The following is a 19,633-nucleotide window of genomic DNA, read 5'->3' on the forward strand; positions in this document are numbered from 1 at the left end:
CAGCAGTGAGAGTGGGCAGTTGGCTATAAAGACACCAGAAGCCAGCAGTGCCCCCACCTCTCTTGCACCAAAGCCTGAGGCTGTGAATAGGGACCTTGACTCACACCACCCAGAGGAGTGCTCAAAATCGCACATCTCTTCTCCCAGTCTGATCAGTCTGAGTCTTACACCTGGTATGTAGTAACCCCATACAGCAGTACAGAATGGGCACTGACTGAGGAGAAAGCAACTTAATGGAAGACCCAGGGATGCTTTCATTATCCTGTTGGGTGGCTAGCATGTATGTCTATCAAAAGAGAGTTAAGGACCATTCTCATGAATGTTTTCGTGGGGTTGTATCCCTTAGTATTGCTCTCTCAAGTGAGAAATGTTTTATTTCAGGTTGGTTTGTCATTTTTCCTTTCCTAGCTGTGTCTTTGAACTTGCCATTTAAATCATGGAGTTATCACTCACTTTAAGACAGTTTAACTGCTTTTACAAAGTGTTCTGCAGTTACGGTTTGTTACAGTGTTCTAAAGATTTAACACAACACAGAGGTGCGAAGGAACAGCAAGTACTCCTCCCTTTGCTACAAATTTTTTTTTAATATTCCAATTATTAATAGATTTTATCTTTCAGGCCATCAATAAGGTAGGTTTTGGTCATCTTTCCTGCTTACAAATTGGGAAAAGGATACACAAGAAGACATCTCAAGTACAAGAAAGCATGTGGCCTCCTGCATTTGAAAGATTTTCCAGGCACAGCTACAGGTTGGGCAGAGAAGAGATTCAGAGCAGCCCTATGGAGAAGGACTTGGGGGTATTGGTTGATGAGAAACTTAACATGAGCAGGCTTCAGTGTGTGCTCGCAGCCCAGAAAGCCAACCGTATCCTGGGCTGCATCAAAAGGAGCGTGACCAGCAGGTTGGAGGGGGTGATCCTGCCCCTCTGCTCTGCTCTCGTGAGACTTCACCTGGAGTATTGTGTGCAGTTCTGGTGTCCTCAACATAAAAAGGACATGGAACTGTTGGAACAAGTCCAGAGGAGGGCCACAAGGATGATCAGGGGACTGGAGCACCTCCCGTATGAAGACAGGCTGAGAAAGTTGGGGCTGTTCAGCCTGGAGAAGAGAAGGCTGCGTGGAGACCTCATAGCAGCCTTCCAGTATCTGAAGGGGGCCTATAGGGATGCTGGGGAGGGACTCTTCATTAGGGACTGTAGTGATAATACAAGGGGTAACGGGTTCAAACTTAAACAAGGGAAGTTTAGATTGGATATAAGGAGAAAGTTCTTTACTGTGAGGGTAGTGAGGCACTGGAATGGGCTGCCCAAGAAAGTTATGATTGCTCCATCCCTGGTAGTGTTCAAGCCCAGGTTGGACAAAGCCTTGGGTGACATGGTTTAGTGTGAGGTGTCCCTGCCCATGGCAGGGGGGGTTGGAACTAGATGATCCTAAGGTCCTTTGCAACCCTAACTAAGGGTTATATAATAACACACTAAGGTTATTTTGAGGGATTATTTTTTTTTTTCTTTTTTTTCCTGCCACCTTTTGAGGAGGACCCTGCAACACAAAGTGGTACAGTGACTTATCAGTGTTGACAGTGTGTCAGAAGTAGAATGCAGAAACTGTGACTCCCAGTGATTGGGATCAACAGTGATCTACTCAGTGGCATCTTTTTTTTTCTTTCTTTGTGATTTTAGGCTGGCCAAGTCTACATTGACTCTGATCCCGCTGCTGGGGACCCATGAAGTCATCTTTGCTTTTATTACTGATGAGCATGCCAGAGGGATGCTGCGCTTTGTGAAGCTTTTCACTGAACTCTCCTTTGCTTCTTTCCAGGTAGCAGCATCGTGCCCATATGCAAAAGATATTTTTTAACTGCTCTTTGGGGACCTGCTTTCTCTCTCATTCATTGCATGTTCCCTGTTCTTTATATTTCTCAATTTAGTGCTGGATATTACAGGATTATGACAGTGGGAGGGAAAATATGAGGACTAATTTTTAATAGCCAACTTACATGTTAGTGTCATGTACTCTTGTGTCTCAATGTTCTTAAATTTGACCACAACAAATTGGTATTCCTATCCACGTATTAATATCTACTTCCTATGGGACACCTCAAGGCAATAATGAAATTGTCTGTGATTTCCTGTAATTGTATAATGGCATTGCTGAAAGCAGATTTTGTGCTTTCTCTAGTGTTTTTGATACTCCCTGGAAAATCTGTGCTGTAAGAGGTAACTATCTACAGCTGTAACTGCATACGAGGAGGATGTAGGTTTACTGTGGTTTTTTTTTTTTTTTTTTGTAGCTATTGCCTTAGGTAAGGCCATTTCAAGAGTCTCCTTGTCTAAAGCAATCATTGTTCTAGTTTCTCTGCTCACCCACTCATTCCCTTTTATTAAGCACAAAACTGTATTTAAGATCACCATGAATTATTCACTTACAAAGTGTTTATAACTTGAAACCAGGTAAGGAAAAAGAAGGGGAAAGGTATCTTTAGAAAAAAATAACTGGTTGAAGAAACATTAACATCTTCCTCCCAGTATTGTGCACTTTGAGACATAGTTCTGTCAAATCTCTCATCTGCCATCAGAGCTGGCAGGGACCAGAGATTGTCTCCATCCTTCAGTCTTTTATGAGGCATGCCATTGTGGAGCTTCTAGCCCTCTGCAAGTTTGTTTGGCAAAGTGATGGAATTGCTCTGCTCACTGCTGTTCTGTTTTTTGTTGATTTCAGGGGCTGATGGTTGCAATTCTCTACTGTTTCATCAATAATGAGGTAAGACACACTAGGTGTTCAGTTTGCCTTATCAGCATCCACTGTAGGGAAAGAAAACTGAAAATGATCTTGAACTGCCTAAACTAGCCTTGTTCAGGACTTTCATTTGTTTTACAAACCCACCTCTGTACAGCTACACAGGACAACTCCTCAGACAAATGTTTATGGAAAGAATTCAGGCAGTATAATTTAGGGCCACTATTTGTAGACATGAAATCTTGCAAATTGTCTTGCTCACAATTGTGTAGTTTGCACTGCTGAAGCTTTTATTTTATTAAGAATTATAGCTGCTTTTCTTAATCTGTGTCATAGTGCTTCTTACTTACTTGTTTTGAGGAATGTGGAAGTAGAGCCAGTTTTATTCTGAGAACTCAGCTCAGACAAGACTGATGAGGTGGGGGAGTCATCTTGGCTAATGCCTGTACAATTTGGTTCTGTCTGATCTTTCTTGTGGCCCAGCTACTTGAAGACATCACTGCTCTCTCATTCAAACCGAACTTCATGGAGTGGGGAGCTCACCCACACGTCCAGAAGAAATTCAGCTAGGGCTTTGAGTTAATTGATTGCGAGTATCATCTTCTATGGCTTCTGCTGAATCCCAGCCCTGTTGAGGGAAAGAGTGTTTTTCTGATTTACTACTGCAGGAATCTCTCATGTTCCCTTGCAAGTGATTATTATTATTCTTCATTCAGCAGCCAGGTTTGCAAGGCAAGCAAACACTACTAATTTGACAGTACATTAGTAAGTTTACTGCACATCAATGTGTTTTACACTCATGCTAAATCTACTCTACTAAGTCTACTGAACATGGCACGGTAATTCAGTCACCTGTTGAGAGATGAGCCTCACCAAGGAATTAGAATCAATGGAATAATGTTCTACTCGTGTCATTATGGCCAGGCTGAAGTCAACAGAAAAGCAGTGGGCATCCTAAATTAAGCCCTTCAGGAGACTGCTCACTTCTGTAGTTTGTGGGTAAGATTTTGTTTAAGTTGATGTGTTAATCGTACTGCTTATGAAAGTCAGAGGTGCATAGCAGCAGGCTCTGCCCAAGCGTGATTAGGAGAATATTTGTTTCAAATTCCTTGTACAGCTTTACAGGTGTACTTTAATCCTGAAACGCAGCACCGTCTGCTGGTGCATCATGTATTTCTTTTGATCACTCTGGCCTTTGCTCATACATTCCCTATGCAACTGCAGCCAGGCCTCTCATGAGTAATGCCCAATCAGTCATTTCCTCCATGTGATACAAGGGCAAAATTACATCATAGCCCAAACTTTATTACAAACCCTGAAACAAATAGGCTTGTTTCATTTGAGGGAACTTACTGTGAAGTAGCCTACCTACATTTCTAAGAGGTCCTCCAAATCTTTTGTTGCTATAGTTCTTTTGTCTTTGTAGTAATTCATAAAATCTAACCACAGTGTTAGTGTTAGCTCAGCTTCACAAAAGGCTGACAGTCTAGGATTAATTATTTTTGCTTTTTCCAACCCTTGCTAAAAGAAAGGAGGAGGATTTTGTCAAGCCCAGTCATCAGCATCCATAAAATAAATCCATGTAAAGAGTTTGATTATGTCAAGGCTCTTCTATTTCTTTCCTAAACTATATGAGAATTTTTTCTAAGCTAAATGAGAAACTGTTTTTCTTCTGACAGACTATATGTACCTGAAGACTACCCTTGTTTGCAGTATGGTCTGTTTTTATTTTTGTCTGTGACTTACTTTTTTTTTTCCTTAACCATACAGAATGAAAGATTTTTACAAGTTCTGGTGCTAGATCAAGGGTAGAAATAAAGTTAGAATTTATATTAATATACTTTTCTAGTATCTGCTTATGCAAAAACATTAAAGTATGTTCATATTTCAGTCATATTTCACTGGAAAGATTCTAGGATTTTCACTGATACTGCCAATAGCAGCATCTCATCAGATTTGTCAGTCTGATCACCAATGTTATCTGCAAAATAAGATGGCCTTAATATGACCAGTTTTTCTGCAATTAGAATTGCTTTCTGTAAGATATATTCTAAACCACTGCCTCTTTCCACCTGAATTAGCTTAACCTGGTTCAGGTTTCATTCTCTGTAGTCTTCCTATTGCAATGGAAATACACTTCATTCTTCTACTTTAAAGAATCTGTGCTGACTCCAGGACTTCTGATTTTTTTTTTTTTTTTTTTTTAATTACTGCCCAATCTTCTCTTTTTCTTTTAATTTCTTTTCATTCTCTATACTGACCATCCATTGAACTCCTCCACCACCTCCATTCTATCCCATTTCAGACCTACTTTCCTTTCACTATGATGAGTTTTTCTGCTGAAGTTTTGTTTGGTTTTGGTTGGGTTTTTTTTGTTTTTTTTTGTAATTGGAGTATGGATTCATTGCCATACTCCCAACACCCTTGCCCACTAGCTGCATTAAGCTCAATCAGCTGCTCTCTGTGAGAAGTCTTCTGTGTCTTTGAGCTCCTTGACCATCTTTTCCGAGTTCTCATACCTCTTCCCTTTCTCTTTCAAAATACACTATATAAAAATTTTCCTTCCCCTTTCTTGTGAGAGCCTTGTTCATGGTTCCCTTTTCCCTGCAGAGCTTATTTCTGGGGCCTCTAACCCACTCCTGGAAGTCACTAGGCTAATTATTTTGCTGAAAGATCTGTAGATCTACTTCTGTGTTCAAGAATTGCCTCTTCAGAAAATAATTCTTAACTTATTCCCTCGGACATTCACAGTCTAAGACAAAACTCAATTCAACACAGACTGCAGAGCTGCTCTTTAGCTTTTTCCTATCCTCTAGAGAGAAAACTAATATTCTGTCATTCAGATCAATTCCTAAGACAGATTCATTCCTATAGTCTTTTGCTCAGGTCTTCCCATTCACTTCATCTCAGCATTGCAGGCTATTTATATCGTAGTTCTAGGATACAGCCTGTCATTCCAGCCAGATTGAAGACTCATTTCCTCCCTTTGACTGATTCTAAGATACCTATTTCTATTGCTTATTGACTTAGTCAGCAAGTATGTTTATGCTTGCTTTCAGGATCTGCCTGTAAATGTCTACACTGTTTTTTTCACAGTGCTGACTACTAAACCAACTACTTTCCATGGCCTAAAAAGGTATCAAGTATTGGGGTGGTAATACAGTCAGTTCTTCTCCTGCAGATAGTACGGTCCCTGCATTTCACTGTTTACGTTTTTGTCGCACTGTTGTCTGTCATTCTTCTGTGCCAAGCTATCCCAGACACACTCTCTTTTTCTGGTGTCTTTGTGCAGCTTTTGACACGAAAGCCCTGAGTTATGGTAAAATACAAGGATCTATCTCGGCATCTTTCCTTCTGTCCCATTTGGTTGTGATACTGGAGAAACAGATTCCATTGTCAAAAATGCAGAGGTGCAGCTGTTTCCCACCAAGACATTATTCAGGACAAGGGCTGTAGTCCAGAGCTTCTACTGCTAGAAATAACCACCAAGGGAAGCCAATAGAGTGTGTAGGGTTCTGCTCCTTTTTTAGGGTGGCCTTCCAGGTTCACTATTTCACAATGAACAAACAGAGTAGACAGACATACCGCAGCCGGTTCTCTAGGAGGTTTCCCCTCTGAGAATAAAGGTTTCAGGAACCTGGATATGATGACAAGCCTGTGCTGAAACAGCCATCAACCCATTTAGTCTCTTGATGGTCACTAACAGACCCTACAAGGAAATAAAAAGGAACTCTGCAGAGAAGGCTCACTTTACAGGCCCTCTTGTAGTGAACTTACTTCCAGACTAAAGTACATACTATAATGAATTGATTACTGTAGTTGTACTCCTGCCTTTCCCTGGAGTAAAAAAAAAAGGTTCCATTTTATGTCCTCTGCCTTAATATGTTAAAAGCTAATGGAGATTCTTACTTCAGTCAAATAGCAAGAACTTTGCCCACGGAACAGGAAGACCTAAATTCTGTTCTTGTTTAGCAGGTGCAAGACCCTGGATAAACTTCCAAATGAGTACAGAGGTTACACAGTTTAACCCAGAACTTGTGACTGGATGAGCATATTCTGTAGCTTTTAAAAAAGCTGATATCTAGAGCAAGATATTGTAAGTGCTATTTAAAAATGAGGGGAAAAGTACAGTCTTTAATGTGCTTGATTGTTGTTTTTTCAATTCTGAATAAATCTTTAATTTTTTATAGAATACAAGCCTCTGTATATATTCAAAGAACAAAAATAATCTAAGACTTAATACTGTTTAAATCAAACCAAAAGTTAAAACAGAACCCTTAAGAATACCTGTAGTGACAGTACTGAGCAGGAATCTGGTCTTTTCAGTCATTTCCTGGCTGATAAGCAGTCAACTTAATTGTTAGTACTGATAGGGCATAGAGTACATTCAGTATTGCAGCTGAATACAATTTAGAATAAAATAATGAAGGTAAGATTTCCTGGTGCATAAAAGAGCTTTATTTCTACAAGTAAAAGTGAATGCTGTCATTATTTTAAACATGGAATACCCTATAATGGGCTAATGAGATAATTGGATAATTTGAAGCAATAATATTGCAGGTTTGAAGCATTGCCAGCTTTTTTCAGTAGTATGGTATCTTTATTTTCATCTCACTGCTTTTTTTTTTTTTTTGAGTCATTTAAAGATCTGAAGTCCTGTATTCATTCCTTTAGTTTCCTTGTTTCTGTTAGGTTCAGATGGAGTTTCGGAAAAGCTGGGAGCGCTGGAGATTGGAACATCTGTATGTCCAGAGAGACAGCAGTATGAAACCTCTTAAGTGTCCAGCCAACAGCATCAGTAGTGGAGGCACAGTAGGCAGTACTGTCTACGCTGCCACATGTCATGCCACGTTCAGCTAAGATTTCTGCAGGTGAATGAGACTGAGAACAATGGACTGTGTAATATAACTGAAAACCATTATCCAAGCAAGTGGCTTACGTATGCCATCTCCAGCAAGAAACTTAAGTATATGCTGCTTATTGCCTGCAGGCTGTTGGACAAAGGTTTTTAGGGAAAGCAATCTGCTAATGTAATCAACACATCAGAGGAAAAATTGATCATGTCTAAAGTAAGTTAAAAGAGATCTTTCTGTTTGCACATAAGGCCTCCAGGTGTCCAAAACTCTTAAGCATAGCATTGATCCAGTCTCAAAGCATGGGGTCAATGGCTTATTACTATTGAGTGGGCAAGCTGAGTGATTGGTTAAATTACAAGAATAGAGTATGATTATTGCCAAAAAGTACATTTAGACGTTTATGGGTTAGGATAAGGTGTAGCACCATTTTTTGGACAGAAAAACAAACAAACAAACACACACCCCCCCCAAACCAAACCAAACAAACAAAAAAAAAACCACAAACAAAAAAGCCCTACCACAATACTCAGTGAGACACAACTTGTGTGTTAGGGGAAGAATCAGTTTTGTAGTAAGTTTCCCAAAGCTAAAGTTGAAGATGATGCTTACCCGTTTTCTCGGTAGGTGAAGAACAGCATTGTGAAGGTCTATCAGTACAGCAGGTAGCATGGCATACATTTCTGAATTATCTTTTTAAGCATCACTGGAAAATAAATAAACCAAACCAACTATGTGGTAGGGACCTCTTCTGCTATTAATAAATGTCCATTGTCTCTATTCACATGGGTGGAAATAGCCCCTGAATGCACAGCTCTTGTTTTTACATGGGCTCTCTGTAAAAGACCTGGCACACAGGTGTGAGCAGGGACAGGAGAGTGACTTGTGGTTCGAGAGGACATTTTCTAAGCTACACGCTGTTTTTTGTGGGTGCAAGCACACAGAAGTCAGCTTGTGGTCACAGCTGCTCTTAGCAGAATTCAACTACTTGGAAAAGATGCGGTATTCCACTGTGCAGGCTTGCTTTTCTTTCTCCTCCAGCCTTGTTGTTTTTCTCCAGACGGGTGATACCTGCCGGAGGCTGCGCTGGACCTGGACTGGTGTGACGGATGCGGGTTCAGCACGACGGACAGCTCCCGTTGCCCGCCTGCCCATGCTGGGCTGGGCTGCCCTCCTGCTTCTCTTCCTCCTCTCCAGCCTGCCTGCCATCAGCGGGATTCAGAAAATGCCCCCCCCCCCCCCCCCCATCCTAAATTCAACGGGCTTTTGTCTGTTTGCTTAAAACTGCTAGGGCTCTGGCAGTGAATGTATCTAACCTAGCCCCCCCCCCCATGATATTAACAAGAGTTGCTGGGGAAAAACAGCGGTACCTTTACAAGCAGGATGTGCTCCTTTGCATCACTTAACAGCAAGTTTTATAGATCTTTACTCAGCTGTTATTCGGGCTCCTTTTACAGCAGAGAGGCAAGGTGCCAAGGACTAGCTCTGAGCACATCACCATCCATACATTTCTTGTAGTAAGTAACTTCCATGGTACAGCAGTTAAGACTATTAAGCAGAGTTAAAAAAAAAAAAATAAAAAAAACCAAAAAACAAACCAAACCAAAAGAAAAAAAAAAACAACCAAAAAAACAACCAACTAACCAAAAACCCTACATATTTCCAAGTCTCTCTTTGCACTTGTGTTCACAGCCCTTGTTGCCAAAAAAGTGAACTGGATATTCTGGGGTGTAATTCAGTATCTTTCCTGCCTGAAGGTAGATTGCTTTGCATAGGATTATTTAATCATTGTATTAGAATCCAGATTGCCAACAGGGTGGATTAGTTTTGCAATCATCAGGTTAGAATTGAATTGGCAAGGATGTGTTACCTTCTTCTATGATGCTTGTAATTGAGCTCCAGGGTGTGTGTGTGTGTGTGTGTGTGTATCAGACATGCTTATAGAAATCCACCAGGCTGTCTTATGGACTTTTAGCACACTGGCTTCAACCTGAGCCACTTCCAGGCCTTCCATTCCCAATTCTGGCTGCAGAGCTGACCTTGGAATGAAGCACCTCAGGTTCTTCTGTAAACTGAGTAACCAGCTTCTGTGTTGTGTGACCATCAATACAACACAATAACTGAGCACCACATGTGTATGTTAACTGCTGTACTACAACTTAATTAGCTTCCTGTATATAAAGATTATGCTTGATGTTTCTATTTAACATCTGCCCTTGAGTGCTTTGAATAGAAGCCTGGTAAAGTTAATCACTGGTAGGTGAAAAGGCAGCATGATGACAGATGAACTTTACAGTTGTATGATAATGCACACGGGAGGGAATAATTTCACTCATGAATATTTAAGAGTAGGTGCTAGTTTTCCAGGGTCCTGCTTAGTTGTGTGCAAACCTGGAAAAAAGTTTCTGCTACTTGTACAACAGTTAGCAAGATGATAGTTTGCTATGACAGGAAGCTACGGAAGTGTTTTAACTCACTACTATGCTGGAAAAAGTACACATAACAAATGAAAGAGGACTGACATAGGAATAGAGAATATTTACGCACATGGTACCAAACCTGTACTTAGCTGCTGTCACAAGATTGTTTCAACAGTTTGATGTGCTTTTGTGTTACTAAGCTCTTCTCCCTCCCAGACACTGAAGAATAGAGGGCTTTGGGCCCACAAGAAGAGCTCGAGCACCAGTCAAAATTCCACCTTGTTAGAATACAAGAGAAATATAAGATGATGAAGTGAGACCTTAGCCAAGCAGAGGGTAGTAGTGGTTTCCCACCCCCTACCTCTCTGATTAAACTCCCATGCCTTCAAACCTTTTTAAATCCCCTCCAAGGGAGGGAACGACTCAGTGAGAGTAATTGCCACCAAAGCAAAATTAATTTTGAGAACTTGGGTACTTCCAGCAAGGCCTAAATACCAATTTCTCCATCATACTTTATCTACCTACTTCAATAAAACCTCTTGCAAGCCTTTGTTATTTTACAAGCTGTCTCCATTTCAGGATTTATAATGTGATTTGAGTATCATGAAATAAGCAAACCTAACACAAAGCACTGGAGCAGATGAACTGTGTGAATTTTCATTTCTTGCGCCTTTCAGCTTCATGCTCATTTATTGTTGTAACTTGTTTCATGAAGCATTAAATAGAAGGGTCTACAAATTCATGTGGACATAACTAGAGTTTACAGCAAATTAAAACTTCCAGCATTGCTGCTATAATTTTATAATTTCATGAATATCACCTTGTATTTAATATTTATTTGCATGTATTTCCTGGTTTTGAAGAGCACTCACAGAATCAAACTGTATAAGATGTCAGAGTATCAACTCCCCTTAAACACTACGCTAATGTTTATTTTTATCCTTGTGAATAAAGTTTCAACTCAAAAAATTCTGTCAGTCATGTATTTAAGTATCACCTGACTACTACTTACTCTGCAATTAGAATACTTTTTAAGAATGGAAAGACTCATAGTCTTGGTTCTTCTAAGGAAACAAAGCTCTGTATTTGCAACTGTATGTCCAAAGAGGCTTTTGAATCTGCAGGGGCTGTGTTAATCAAAACCAAAATGCAGCATTTTATTTGTAAAGAGTCAGAAGGAATTGGTAGGAATAGTGAGAACTTCTGAAGTTTTTTTTTAACCAAAGGATGGCAAAGTATGTGCAAATCCCAAAATTCTGTGCTCAGCTTTAAGTAGCAACATTTGGAATTTATACATCAGACCAATGCAGAAGCTAAGAGAGTGCTGTGAAAAGCTACTGAGAGATGCTTGGCAGTGTTAAACGTATTACCTGTGCTTTAATCTATTATTCTCTTTCCAGTCATATTAAATTCAAAACAACTTTTCCTTAGTTTCCCCAGTGGTAAGTCAACTGTGTGTAACTGTGACATAAGAAAAGTCATAAGGAAACAGGATTTGAAAGACCAATTTGTGACTCAGCTCAGTCCTCAGAGGCACAAGTTCTACTAGCTGCTCTTCACTATGACTTAATGATTTAATAAAATATGTATTAAAAAAATACCAGTGGATCATACAAGAACACTTTACACATTGTGGGATGGTACTAAGAAGCACCATCAGCTGTGCTCTGTTAAAAGGACTGTATCCAATGACAGAGCAAATCCCCTTCCATCTGAGGGCCTCTTGCATTTCCACATTTGCTGCACACTTATCCCAAGTTTCTTCAAAAATGATGGTTAAACTCCTATATTTTATTACATGCCAGGAATAATAATGTCTTTTTTTCTTACATTATAAATGTAAGGCACTGGAATGGGTTGTCCGAGGAAGCTGTGAATGCTCCATCCCTGATGGTGTTAAAGGCCAGGCTGGACAAAGCCTTGGGTGACACGGTTTAGTGTGAGGTGTCCCTGCCCATGGCAGGGAGTTGGAGCTAGATGATCTTAAGGTCCTTTCCAACCCTAACTATTCTATGATTCTATGATAAAAGTTGTTAACATAAAGCAAACAGGGAACTTGCATTAAAATCAGATGTTTGTTTTAGATGAAAGACATGAGTGCAAACAGAAGCATCATTCAATTTCAGGTATACAGATAGTGTTTCATGTCTGTTCTTCAGAAAGAGCATTCTTGCTAGTGCTGGGAAGAAAAGCAGTTGTCTATTCCTCTGAAGGTGCCCTCAAATACCAGCCTTCCCGTACCAGTGGCAAAGATCACCAGTAGCTGAAATTCACCAGATGACTCACTGCTGTGAAAAGACCGTGCCTATCGCTGCACCACCAGCACAACCCCGGAGACGAGGGGTTTTGCGGCCGGCTGCCCAGTCTCAGCTTCCCCTGGGAACGAGACCGAAGCGCACATTTTGCTACGGCTTTATTCGGGACCGGCCCGGGCCTGGGGAAACCCCGCCAGGAGAAAGGCACAAGCGGCGTTTTTCACAGAAATAACGTGCTTCCCCCCACTTCCTGAGGTCCGTGGTACGGGGAGTGGAGGTAGTGCGGGTCCCCGGCAGCCGAGCCAGTTACTACCTCCCGGCGGCTGGCCGGTAATACAGCTCCCGCTCCAGCTGCTCCACGGTCAGCGTCCCGCGGATGGGGACGCAGCCGGGGTTAAAGACGGAGTATGCGCTCAGCTCTCCCTGCCGCCGCTCGTCGGGGCCGCGGGTGCCGACGTACATCCAGTAGAGCAGGGAGAGGACGAAGTAGGGCAGCCCCAGCTCCAGCTCCACGAACAACGCCAGCAGCACCGCCCACAGCAGCACCTTCAGCACCAGCAGCAACCGCCCCGACACCGGAGCCACCGCCTCGCCGGGAGGGGCCTGTAGAGGCGGCAGCGAAAGGCGGCGTCAGGCACCGACACGACGCCACGCAGCCCCGCCCCTCTCCTCCCCTTCTCCACCCATGTCAGCGCTCACCTGACGGCCGCCGCCCGGGCCCGCCGCGGTGGCTTCCCGCTGTCCCTCGGCGGCCTCCGGATCCGTGGCCTTTCCCGGCGGCTCCGCTGGGCGCGATGAGGCGGTGGCGCTGCCGCGGGCGGCCCGAAACTCAGCCAGGCGCCGCTCCACGGTGGCAGACATGGCCGCCCACGCCTGCGCAGGAGCCGTGCGGTAGCTCCGCTCGGGGGTGGGGCCGAGCAACGCCGCTCCGGGGCGGACCCAAAGTGGGGTCTGAGTCGGATGGAGACCGGGAGGGGAACGTCTGACCCGGAACCGTGGGCGCTCGCGGGGCCGAAACTCCCGTATGGGGACCCACAGGCAATAGGCAATGCTCTGCCTTTCCTTTTGTGAATTGGTACTGGAGCCAGCCGGTTAGCTCTGAAAAAAAAACTGTACATCACCAAAGGCCTTCCCCTTTTGTGGTTTGTCTTTTTGTTTTTCATATTTAAACCTTAATGACTAATGTTGACACCAAAATGAAAAGGGAAAGGATAGAAGGAAGCATGGGATGACCAGAACCTGGAGAAGAAGAACGAAGCATTAGCAACCAGCGTGACCAGCAGGGTTTGTGCTGGGTACTGGAGTGGTCGTTTTAGAGCTGTGCTGAGCAGCCTGGGCAGGGTTGGCATGGAGGAGGAGAAGGAGGAAAAAGTGAAGGGCACCCACATGTGCTGGGTATGCCGGCAGGCCCATGCTTAGTGGTGTGAGAGGGGCCACGGCTTGCCTTGGGCACCTGCTGCTGGCTGTGGAAGAGTGTGTGGTGGGCTTCCTCCAATGCTGGCATAGGGGCCTCTCCAGTGTCCCTTGGCACGGGTGTCTGCTAAAACCATTCCAGTTCATCCCACTTTCTCTTTAAACAAAAAATTAAAATCAGGAAAACCAGCTCTGTCACGTCATCTTTCAGTTATTAGTACAGCCAAGAAATAGAAATGTATTTACTGGAGCTGGCTCTTAGCCTCAGGAGTGAAATATTTATCACTCTGCAGCAGTAATGATTAGCCATGAGACATCGTTTCATCCTGCAGTGCCATTTCCAGTTACTTACAGCTTTCTCAGAAGTGACCTTTAGGGCTGAATATCTCACACATGTGTCAGCTCAGAAGTTAATATGAGAAGTCTAATAAAAATCAATTTGGGTGTTCTTAAGTTATCTTAATGTGGAAAAAAATTGTGGTTTTTTTTCCAGCCAAATAATTTTTCAAATGCCTATTTTATGCTCAGTTACAAAATAACTTACTTTTAACCTTGCAACTTTGCAAAAAGTGACACAATGAATGACATTTTTCTCTTTATTTGTGGAAATTTGATTTTGAAATAACAGTCCAAAATGTTTTAAGATAGCCTGCACAAGACATTATTTTGAATTTTTTTCCTTTCTCTTGTACTACTGTTCATGAAAACAGTTCCTCCAAGAACTGCTGGGTAATTCCACATGTTATGTTCTGCATGCATCATTCATCAAACTAATAGTTACACCTGAGCTTAATAGCACTTTTGCAAGTGATTCACATGCTCTCAGCTAATATTAAAAATTTACTAGGTTTAATATGTATCTGCTGTTGTGCAAACAAATAGCTATCTTATGGCTGTGTCAGGGTACCTGTATTGCCCTGTGTTGTTAAGACACATGTAAAAGCGTGCTGTGAGTCATGCCTTTGAAGACTAAGAGCACTACAGCCATCTCATCTGTAAATGAGTGTTACACTGCAGACAAATGCCTAAACAAATTTGGATCAATAAAGTCTTAGATGACTTCAGTATATCGGTTTTAAACAAACAGCTCCATTGACTAGAGAGTTTATTTAACAAACCATCTGGACAATCTGTTCCCTACTGTTAATGCTTGTAGAGGTCCTGAACAGTTCACCAAGGCCAATCTTTGGCGCCTCAGCCAGCGGTTGGGAGGGCAGGGAGAGCACGGAGAGCTCAAAAACTTCTTCTCTGTGTCTCTTAAGTCACTTCATGCCTTCTGTACTACATATGAGGGGGAAAAAAAATGCTTGTAGTCTTTTTGTAGATGTGAGACCATGAGTCAAGTCTTTCTTCCCTTTTGCTGCAGCTAAGTAAATGATTAATCAAAAATGTCCAGTGCTGCTGATAGATCTCTCATGCTTCATTCTCAGTAACTGACATTCTGGAACTGCTCATCAACTTTTAGGAGGCAGCATTAAGATAACTTCAGAAACTTGTGATTATTTTAACTTGGTTTCATGCTAAATCATAATGGTAATGTCTGTAATACAAAGAAGCCCAGTGTATTTCTCTCAAGAAGAAAACCTCTTGTTCTTTATATATTTTCACTTTTAACCATTTTGAAACCCTTTATCCCAGCTATAATCTTTTCATTATATTTTATTATTTATGATACAGAAGAATCTTTGCATTCTACTCTCAGCCAGTTATCACCAGCATAAGGGAGTACTTTTTCAGTTCTTGGGAACTTTCAAAACATTAGGAATCTTGAGTATGTCACTCCATCAGCAAGAGAACTGAAAAAGATGAACTGGCTCAGTGGTTTGGAATGTTGTTGCTTACTTCCTACAGCTGCAGCTATCAGTTCATGTGTACCAGCTTTTTCAGATATCAACACTAATCAAGTCACATTAACTTTTCTAATGGATTACTCTAATTCACTGACAGGAGCTTTCTCCTTCATGAGATAAGCATCCACACACACACTGACTTGCTAAGTGCCATTAATGCAGACAGAAGGGCAGCCCATTATTAATTTAACAACCTAGCTTAATTAGTTCAATGGAGCTGAGGGAGCATTAGCTTTAGTTGTTGAGGTCTTGGAGAACGTGCATAAAATAGATTGAAGTGCACAGACTTATACTTGTCTGATTCCATACAGAGCTTTCTGCATAGGCATTTATTAATCAATTCTAAACTGCAGGGAAGAACTGCTTCCTTTGTAAGAAATGGTCATTAATTTTCCGTCCTAAAATAGCAGCATCAGAGTGCTTTGCCTTTAGACACAATGGAAATTTTTTTTGTCTGCCTTTTTATTGAACTAGCTTAGGGTCTGAATTGCAAATTTTCCCGTCTGTGTAGTTTCAAAATGCGTACATTGGTATATTCACCAGTGCATGCTAAAAGGTGCTGAGATACTGGTACTTACGTTACTGCTTTATACACTGAAATGTTCTATATTTAAACACATTAAAACATGGGCAAAGCAGAATTATTACTATTTAAGTCACAACTCTGAAATGTTCCTTATCATTTTATGTGCAACTTCATTTGAGGAAAAGAACACAGTTAATATTCCTCACTATTACAATGTCAGCTGTAAATGTCGTTTCTTCTCTTCTCAAAACTTACTTATTAAAAAAACCCAAACCAACCCAAACCCCCCCAAAAAAACCCAACAAAACAAAAAACCCCAGAACTTTGTAAATTAACTGTCAAAACACTTTTTTGAGGTTGAAGATACATAAGGCTTTTTGGGCTTGAAGTGAATATTTTTTTATTCTAGGTTTGCATAGCACTTAACCACAGCAGCCCATAACTAGATGCTGTAACAGCATTTCCCCTGTGTTACAGACAGTGAAAATGGAAGAGCGTCCAAGAACAACATAGAGCCCATTCTGTACCTGAGTTCTGGTTCCAAATCTATTCCCTTCAATTCCATTGGAGTTTAAAATATAGAAAATACTATAAGCTAGAAGGTGAATAAAAACTGACGAAGACTAAAAAGTGGAATGCATTGCCCCCTTAAACACATACGTACACACAGTCTTCAGAAGCTTTCATTAAAAACATGCCATAAACTTTAGCATTCACAATGACTGCCAGTTTTATACAGCCACTTCCACAAAAACACAAAGAGTAGCAGAGCACTGACAAGTTTCATTTCATTTTTAAAAGCACAGAATGCCCAGAAAAGTTTTGCAATGCTTTCTCATACCTTCACATCCCTGCCATATATGATAGATGTCATCATCCAGAAGCACTGAGCTGTCATCACAGTTGGCAATGTGCATTGCAGCTAGCTGGCTCAAGCCTTAGGCTTTTGCTGATAAATATAATTTGCCTATAAACAGTCCAAATGCAGATGAGACCGCATCTTCACCGCTGAGACGCATGTAACAGGCGTTAGGGCTGGGTGCTATTTCTGAATTTCCACAAATCGTTCAGCAGAACACAAGATGAAAGAGGGAGGCATCATGGCAGTCCTATTCCTCCTTGGGTCTACAAAAAAGAAGTGAGTGTACCTACAATAAAATACTTGCATATGTATACCTCCACGTAATCCACAGGACAGAAGTCCAAACTATTACTTCTGATAAACTGTCAAATTGTATGGAAATACTATCACTTTACTCCTTTTTCCAATTTCTCTTTTTTATCCTCATCTGCCTTAGCCCCAGCACCTACACTGAATTTTGGAATATTTATGATGATTGTCACCAGAAGGGAAACTGCTTGGTCAGATCACAGTGAACAGGGGGCAGAGGTTAGGGGTAAGGCCTTCCCTAGTTTTTTGATGGGAAAGATGGGAATAAACTAGCAAATCCACCAAGAGAACTTTCAGCATGACCTAGGAAAACACTTTTCCACATCACTACTTAAATAAATGGTATACCAACTACTTCTTTCCAGTTTTGCTATGGAATAGTATAAATAACTGTCATTGCAACAGAGCTTTGAGTTCTAAGCTACACCCAGAAATGCACAAAGCTTGTGTTGAGGTTCACCACTGAAAATTAGTGGATGGCACACATGTCCTGGGTTCAGCAGTAGCAGTCGTGTTTCTCCTTTGTGGTAGCTGGTGCAGTGCTGTGTTTTGACTTCCAGCCTGGGAACAGTGCTGGTGATACCGATGTTTTAGGTTGTTGCTAAGTGATGTTTACCCTGACCAAGGACTTTGTGAGTGCCAGGGAGGAGGGGAAGCCAGGAGGAAGCAGAGACGGGGCGCCTGACCCAGGCTAGCCAAAGAGGTATTCCATACCACAGCATGTCATGCCCGGGGTGGGGAGTAACTGGGAGTTACCTAGAAGGACACGGGCTTCCGGGTGGGACTCGTTTCTTGGCCGGTGGTATTGTATTCTCTTCCCTTGTTATTTTCTCTCATCATTGTTGTAGTTGGTAGTAGTGGTGGTGATTTGTGTTGTACACTGGTTGCTGGACTGTTCTTGTCTAAACCCGTAGGAGTTGCACTCTTTCGATCCTCCTCCCCGTTCCTCCGGGAGTGGGGAAGGGGAGAGCCCCGGGAGGTGGGGGGGGGTGGGGGGTGGCCTTGATTGCTCTCAGCCCAGCACCACTCACTGGGAGTGAGTGAACAAGCTGTCTGGCTGGGGTTTAAACCACGACAACACACAAGGAAAAAACAGGTATACCAGTAATGAACTTAATCCCTAAATTGATCTGCCAATTACAGAAGGAATTTTTACAGGCTTGTGATAACACAAGGTGGATGTCAGTGGGAATTTTGCCAGGGCTACACAGTGTTTGGGATTACATATCCTGGAAGGCAGAATTGAGCAAATACCTCACTATCTGCTTGATGAAACCTATGTGCCTCACACAAAATTATTTCACAAAGTTATTTCCCTTAAACCAATACAACAACAAATACTTTATAGCTTCTTTTTTTTTTTTTTACCATGATAAATCTTGCCAATTTATTCTGTTTATTAAACTGTAAGTATTCCTCACAAACCTTGTACATTATGCATACAGGGTTTCAAAATAAGAGCAATTACATGAAGATGACAGTTAAGTCGTCAATAAGGTTAGCTTCTTACATATTGCATTGAAGACAACTGAAACACGGCTGAGTCTGTAAATTTGGGACAAGTAAAGTTCAAAACTGGGTCTGGCTAGTTCTAGTGCAATAGGAGAATCACAGAAACATAGGATGGTTAAGGTTGGAAGGGACCTTAAAGATCATCTAGTTCTAAAGATCATCAAATTCCAATCCCCCTGCCACAGGCAGGGAAACCCTCCACTAGACCACATTGCTCAAAGCCCTGTCTAACCTGCTCTTGAACCCTTCCAGGGATGGGGCAGCCACATGGATGTGATGTAGAATGCTCATCCTGCCTCTGATGGGCTTAGAAACCAAGGGCTGTGTTTTGGCCTTTTGGGGCTGAGCATGAAGGACAGTCAACATTGCAGGAAGTTCAGAATGTAGCCTCACACCTCTTTAGTCAAGCTCTACCAGAGTTTAAGTATTTCACTTGGCTGGGACCTCATTGGCCGTGCTTTGAGCAATCAAGCTTCAGAAGGAAGGGAGGAAAACCCTAAATCTGTTGGTTAAATGGAGATTTAAGATGGCAGAAAAGACTAAGGACTGTTTCTAGGTCATTTGTTTATCTCAGAGGGCAGCAAAGGATGTAATATGTTCTTTTGTCAGTTCTTCCAAAGGATGACTAAGTGGCTTTGACAGGCAGGACATTGTGAATATTTAGCAGTATTATCCTATCATTTCTGTTTGAGCAGTGCAGTAAGGACAACAATCTGTAGCAGATAAAATATGAATTCATAAGGGAAAAATATTTACAGATTAAAAGGTCTGACATTTATTTTTCCAGAGAAAGGAGAAACAGACATGAGCAAAATTCTCTGTATTTTAGTTTTGTAAAATCAAAGTGGTTGTTGCAGAGCCTTCACATAAGTTGAATTCTGGCCTTAAATGCATACC

The 19,633-nt window shown here is 41.8% G+C and overlaps 2 protein-coding genes across 3 annotated transcripts in view; one reads left to right on the forward strand and one right to left on the reverse strand.

Annotated features, from left to right (window-relative positions):
• GLP1R (glucagon like peptide 1 receptor) overlaps positions 1-7,644 on the forward strand; it is an 86,375-nt gene extending 78,731 nt beyond the window's left edge. For both annotated transcript variants that reach the window (XM_057415406.1, XM_057415407.1), the window contains exons 11-13: positions 1,680-1,818; positions 2,719-2,760; positions 7,429-7,644. In XM_057415406.1, the coding sequence (XP_057271389.1) occupies positions 1,680-1,818; positions 2,719-2,760; positions 7,429-7,596 (349 nt within the window). In that variant the 3' untranslated portion in view covers positions 7,597-7,644. The remainder of the gene's footprint in view (positions 1-1,679; positions 1,819-2,718; positions 2,761-7,428) is intronic.
• Positions 7,645-12,407: 4,763 nt separating this feature from the next.
• On the reverse strand, positions 12,408-13,131 carry SAYSD1 (SAYSVFN motif domain containing 1). The gene is made up of 2 exons (XM_057415371.1): positions 12,964-13,131; positions 12,408-12,867 (listed from the first exon to the last, which is right to left on the reverse strand). Exons 1-2 carry the CDS (start codon positions 13,123-13,125, stop codon positions 12,574-12,576), a joined length of 456 nt encoding a protein of 151 aa, XP_057271354.1. The 5' UTR covers positions 13,126-13,131; the 3' UTR covers positions 12,408-12,573.
• Positions 13,132-19,633: the final 6,502 nt, after the last annotated feature.

The sequence above is a fragment of the Pezoporus wallicus genome, unplaced genomic scaffold, assembly GCF_028554395.1.
Source record: "Pezoporus wallicus isolate ANWC-B61680 ecotype Strahan unplaced genomic scaffold, APGP_CSIRO_Pwel_v1 contig_5352, whole genome shotgun sequence".
Taxonomy (NCBI): domain Eukaryota; kingdom Metazoa; phylum Chordata; class Aves; order Psittaciformes; family Psittacidae; genus Pezoporus; species Pezoporus wallicus.